Source organism: Gymnoscopelus microlampas, assembly GCF_963454915.1.
Source record: "Gymnoscopelus microlampas genome assembly, chromosome: 5".
Classification (NCBI taxonomy): domain Eukaryota; kingdom Metazoa; phylum Chordata; class Actinopteri; order Myctophiformes; family Myctophidae; genus Gymnoscopelus; species Gymnoscopelus microlampas.
The window spans coordinates 34,010,710-34,017,094 of record NC_139942.1 but is presented as its reverse complement, the minus strand read 5'-3'; the positions used below and the strand labels follow the sequence as shown (position 1 = coordinate 34,017,094).

Here is a 6,385-nt window from a genome sequence, read left to right as displayed (position 1 = left end):
CTAAATAATATTGTAATTATATAAAAGTTTTCTAATTAGGCCAATATTATTTCTTTCATTAGGCATAATTACAATCAGTTTTTTTTAATTGCTGTTTTTTGTAGTATTGTTATTTTTAGTTTTCTCTTTCTGTATGGCACTGTGATTCTACTTGCGCCTTCTAATTTGTTGATAAATATGTTTTATTCTAGTTATCTGGTGTAATTATAATGTTTTTTTCTCCATAATTTTATTAAATTAAGTTACTTTAACCACTTGAGCCCCAGCATCCCTATTCTGGGTAACATCGCGTCACAATGCGACGCGTTGTGCAGTTGTAGATCGGTTATTTTTGGCAAAGAAATTTGGTGTAGGAGGAAAAACACGGTTGAAGTACAGTTGCAACTCTTTTTTATTAAATATAGGGGTTAACTGGTTAAATGCATAATATCACATTTCAAGCACACATTTAATAGTAAGCATGCTTTAACCTGTTCTAATCCACCTTTGTTTCTCCCTAAATTCCATTTGAGGGCATACTGTATGCTCCAGATACACAGAGGGACAGCAGTTTGTTCATAACTAGGAATTGAGATGCCACCAAAATGACCCATATACAGTAGCTCACAGATGGGTTTGAGACGTATAGTCAAGTGTCAGCACTATGACACATTTTCAAGGCCGATAGCTATTCCGACATCTTAGAGCTGTGGCTCTCAAACTTACCCCCAAATTAAAGTGTATTTGGCCGCGGACCCCCATCTGAAAATATTTTGTGCCAGCGACCCCAATACAAGATTTGTGTTGTTAACAGTTTTTGAGATTGAAAATAGCATACACACAATGTGTGGTGGTGTGACGCGTTGTGAGCTTGTAGATCGGCTATTTTCAAATATTCAATGTCATTTTGTATATAGTGGTGTTTTTCTGGGGACCCCTTGGAACCCCCTCAAGGACCCCTGGAACCACCCCAAGGACCCCTGGGGTCCCCGGACTCCACTTTAAGAACCACTGTCTTAGAGAACAGGAAGACTGGTATGCCCTTATCGGCTGGCATAGCCTCGTTATCAATACATAGCTGATGGCCTATGTTTACCATATAGGCAGGTAATACAGAAAACGATAAGTCTAGATCAGCACTATGAAACCATTTACATAATTACGGTGCTCCTTTTGAGACAGCTTCATATTAGTGTTGAAAGGAAAGCTGGAAATCTAGAATCAGCCCTAGTTGGCAATTCTGACAATCATGATAACAATAAGCTCATGGCTGAGACATTACCTCTTCACGTCAAATGTTGAAAACAATTACAGAGCTCACGTGACCTGTCATATTTGCTGCCATGCTGCCTAGGAAGGAACATGTGAATGATTGACTGGGGTACAGATATGCAATAAGTGAATAAGTGTCGGCTAATTACCCAGGACTCCAGAGGAGAAGGTCAGTGTGTGACACCGTACGTCACACAACCACACAGCAGGCAGAGTGTTATTAGATGCTTTTTATCAGCTTGTGGAGCAAGCTGGTCTATATTCAGTCACCGCACTAGTGAAAGTTTCAGGACTTTATCCTCATTGGCTGTTCTTTAAGCCAATGGGGAGTCCGCCGCAATGCCTTCCCATAATCTGAACGGGCGTAAGAGCTCCGGTCACAGAATTCGATGCATCGTCACAGCGCAACACGTTCACCAGAACGTCCTCTCAGGCTATGGGATCACAACTGCCGGTGCTACATTTATTTGGTTTATTTGTTTGATGAATGGCCCAAACAACACAGTTTACCGAGAGCACCCCTCCCCATCTGACGACGTTTTCAGCGGTCTGTCTGATGCAATAGCCTAGTTCAATTATTAGATAATTAGAAACTCTGTATGTCTCTGACACAGTGTTCAAAGGAGTTGAATATGTTATTTAATACTGCACTTTTTTATTAGAAGCCTAGTAGTTGTAAGTCATTTTTGTTTATGTTTACAGTTAGATGTTGGATTGTTTGTGCATGTAAGAGTGCATGAATAAATCCACTAGTGAGCTTTAGATATGAAAGGCATCTTAATTTAACTCTTGAGTTTAATATATATAGATCTTTTTGGTAATGTTTATTAGTTAGATGCAATATTCATGACATTACATCTCAAGGGTTTTATCTTGGCACAAGCTGGTATAATATGACTGTCATTCTTGTTTTTCTTTAACATATATTAGTTAATATCAGTGGTGTGACATTCCTGTGGTTCTCAAACATTTTCATGTCAAGGATCTTCAAATTAATATGTAGTGGGCCGCTGGCGGGCCCCCATCTGAAAATATTTTGTGCCGGGGACCCCCATACAAGATTTGTGTCAAAATTGTCCACATTCTTTTCCAAATCTTTTGAAAATATACGTACTGGTGAGCTTGTAGAAGGCTGTAGGCTATTTTCAAAAAGTGGTTACACAGATTTTTATGCTATATTCACTTCACTTTCTGCGGATCCCCCCAAGGACCCATGGAGGTCCCCAGACCCCACTTTGAGAACAGCTAGTGTATGCTACAACAGTTAGTCTATATGTGGCCCTTATGTATTTTTGTTGATTTGGTGTGAGTATCTGACCACACACCCAAGAGATCAGGGGTCTGCAGTGAGCGAAGACATTTCAATTGAAAAAAACAAAGACTCCTCTGATTGGATGATTAGCTCCAGACGCTAAATGCAGGCTTTGTCACCATTCATCTCAGGAAATGGAGATATGTGTCTGATGATGGGGTGTCAGATAGCATGATATTGCATTTTCCCTAGAGGCACCCAGGGGTCCTGAAGACAGCACCACGGGTTCTTTTCACAAAGGCAGGCCTCAGTGTGGGAAGCTGCTTTTATCTTGACAAATGATCGGGTGACTGTGGTGGTTTTAACGTATGATCAGTCATGCAGGAGACAACCCTACACACACTGTCTTTGACATACACATGCACGCGCGCACGGACACAAGCATTTATTGTGTGTTCTTGTTTTCATTTATATTTGGCTATTCATATACTGTATTAAATTGATAGATTTCCTATTCCTGCATGTTTTCTCGTTTCCTGGCCGTCTTCAGGCTCTCTACAGCAGATATCCATCTGCACACACACAGTGATGGGAACATACATGTGTAGGAACACTCCTTTGGCAGAGCATACACACCTGCGCATGCGCCTGCTCACACACACACACACACAGACCCCACTCTATAGGGTAGCCGTGCATTGAATACAGTGGAATCGCATTATTGCTGATGTATGGCTTTTGCCCGAGGCGCTGCAGTTCTGTTTTCCTCATGGCCGCTTTATCAAAGTGAGAGAGATGAAACAGGCAGGAGAGAAAGAAAAAAGTAAAGGACGGCAGGCTTTGTCTTCCCTGTTGACATTTAATCAGCCCAAGGTAGAGACTCTCTGGATAAGAAATCACTCCCATGCAAAAGGACATTCCAGCACCTGTCCCTCCCTTATTTGCGGGCTTAAGTAAAGTAAAAATAGCTGAGATAGTGTGGTGTTTGCAGGTTTGCCTCGATTTTGTGCTGTGCGGGAGCAGAATGGAGGTGGAGTTATGGTTGAGTGCTGCACTAAGCTTTTTATTTCCAAGAATAATGGGCAGCTCTAACTCAGAGATATACCTGCAAACGGTGGCGCGCCAAACAATTAAAATCCCCACACTGACAGACATGATGGTGGGGGCTCCAGGCAAGGCCTTTTATTTTTTTCCTCGACTCCAGCTCTAACCTGCTCCTCCTCTCCTCCTCTCCTCCTCTCCACACCCACCCCGCTGCAGTGCCAACTGAAGACTTCTCTGTGTCGTCTATAACCGAGACCACCGCTGTGATCACCACCACCGGGTCGACGGTGAAGGGGCAGGCTAACGCTACTGCGTCGGCAGCCGACCCCAGGGATGGGAGAGACCCGTTCGAGGACACTCGTGGTTTCGGCACCGCAGGACCCACGGTCCCAGAGCTGCCCCCTACGCCCAGGCGTTTCTGCGAGCCCACCAGGAGGAGGACCATTGACTGGCCTCAGACACACACTGGATCCACCGTGGATAGACCCTGTCCTAAAGGGACCAGAGGTAGGCCTCAAATACACGCTGTGTGTGTGTGTGTGTGTGTGTGTGTGTGTGTGTGTGTGTGTGTGTGTGTGTGTGTGTGTGTGTGTGTGTGTGTGTGTGTGTGTGTGTGTGTGTGTGTGTGTGTGTGTGTGTGTGTGTGTGTGTGTGTGTGTGTGTGTGTGCGTGCGTGTGTAGGGGGGGGGATTCTGACAGCTGATAGCCATTGCTAGGTTACAGGTATAATAAGGCAAATAAAGTGGAGTGATATTTTTATAGAGATGCAGTGCTGCTGTTATTGGGAGATATCCAGTATGCTTACGTAAGACAAAGTGCAACTTGAGGTGACCCCCCCTCCCCTTTTTTGCATTTTTTTTGTCCCACTCGTTAGCAGTCGAACTAGAGGAACTTAATTGTCTCCGCCAGGCCGAAGGCGTGGCCGAGACGTATCTGTCAGATTTCTCATCTTCCATTCCGATTGGCTATGATTTTGACTATGACCACCCTGAATCTTTCACATTGGCCTCATGCTGCCGCTACAACAGCCCACTTAACGTTTTGGCCAATGACTCTTGAACCGTAGCTCATACAATAAAAATCATTTTCTCCTGGATTTCTTGGATTCTCACTCGCCATATATGCCCCGGCCACTTGTGCCAGATTAAATTTTCCATCATTTTGTGTTCTCAAAACACACTTTTTGCTACTACTCCTACAGATTTTGTCCAAACCGGTACACATTATCTCTGGTGTCATATGATCACGGTGTATAAGTTAGATTTTTCAGATCCCATTCCAAGTGGCTATGACTGCCTTCCAAAGTTTGCAGCCCCTGGGTAGGCAACCTGGCCTGGCGGAGACCAGGCCGGATTAAATTTATCCGAGGAGCACACTTTTCTAGTTCCTAATGTAGTGACAATTAGCATAACCTCATCCTAGGACAGTGGTTGTTTTCTAAATGTCTAAATGTTGTAGCTGAATTAATGTAGACTAATCGTCAACAATTTACAGTATATTTTTCAACATATAAAAATCATCGTTTTTAGGTTCCTGTGCCAGACACATTTCAGCAGTAGTAGTAGCAGACCTTCATTTGTCATTTATGTGAGGCTAGAAAGCAAAACATTAAACCCTGAGGAAGACTGTATTGTGGAAACGTTGTTTTTTAATAAACTTTTGCATCGTGGCTAAGGGCTGTGCGGCCTCATCCTTGTCAAGGCTAGAAAGCAAGTCACGTTTGATGGTTTACACAATAGAGAAAATAATGTTTACTGTTACTTACCCTGGGAGAGGAGGTCAGGGTTGTGTGAATAGGCAGTAAGTTAGGATGAGGTAAAGAAGTGATTCAGTTATGAATCACTATTTGTTTTTCATTTCCTTTAGCACTGATACAAAATGCTAACAAAATTCCAGTGGACATTTCTCAGTAACCATAGTGATGATGATTTATGAATGTTTTCAGCTAGTATATGAGAACAGCTACGGTATGTGCAATATCAAACCCAAATATGAAATAAAAGTCTCCCTAAACGTAGTTCCCTTAGATGCAGGATCTGACACGAAGATTCAATTCATCCCCTGAGCAAGCAGGCAGGCTCTATTAGTTCAATGGTAAAAAATGCAGGACTCGCGCAGGAGACCGGGTTCAAATCCGGGGTAGAAGAGGAAAGTTACATAGTGCAGCTTTAATTAAAATAAGAAATAAAAAGTAAGATTTGCTGTACAGGTGATGTGTGTATGTATTTGTCTTGTAAACATATTTGTATTAATATAAATTAACAATAGATTATATTTATTCATTGAATTAGTGTACGCTCTTAATGTAGTAATAATTGGGAAAATACACGATGGTTGTTTCACCAGCAGCGTGACACAATGCAATGTTATAGACATGCGTCTAGCACATGTTTACATTGTAAACAATTAAAAACCAACACACTGTGCATGGCCCCCCGGGCATAGAGACAGAAAGGAGCATTCTGGCACTTACATTTTTCTTTGATGCAGTGACAGCGGAAACGGTTTAAGTTTATGTAAACCTTTGTGGTCAAATATTTATTGTTTTTCGTTTTTCCTTCAACCTCTGTTCTGAATCATTCCAACCCAATTTAACGCCTGGTCCTAATTAATATACAGTAACTGTACTGCTGTGAAGCTAGTTGTATTAAAACATTCTAATGTCAGCGAAAACAGTCAGCAAGCCTAATCTGGTGAAATCTTAGACTTTGCGCATCGGTTGCCCACAAAATCTCTTCTCACAATGTGGTATGTCGGGACTCAAAACCAGCAGGCAGATGAAATCAAGAAATATGACAACAGAAAGGATTTCCCAGGGGCTAAGACATGGCACCAATG

At 42.4% G+C, this 6,385-nt stretch overlaps 1 protein-coding gene across 7 annotated transcripts in view; it reads left to right on the top strand.

Annotated features, from left to right (window-relative positions):
* adgrl2b.1 (adhesion G protein-coupled receptor L2b, tandem duplicate 1) overlaps window positions 1-6,385 on the top strand; it is an 86,143-nt gene that overhangs the window by 53,070 nt on the left and 26,688 nt on the right. For all 7 annotated transcript variants that reach the window (XM_084058696.1, XM_084058695.1, XM_084058700.1 and 4 more), the window contains exon 6: window positions 3,764-4,054. In XM_084058696.1, the coding sequence (XP_083914822.1) occupies window positions 3,764-4,054 (291 nt within the window). The remainder of the gene's footprint in view (window positions 1-3,763; window positions 4,055-6,385) is intronic.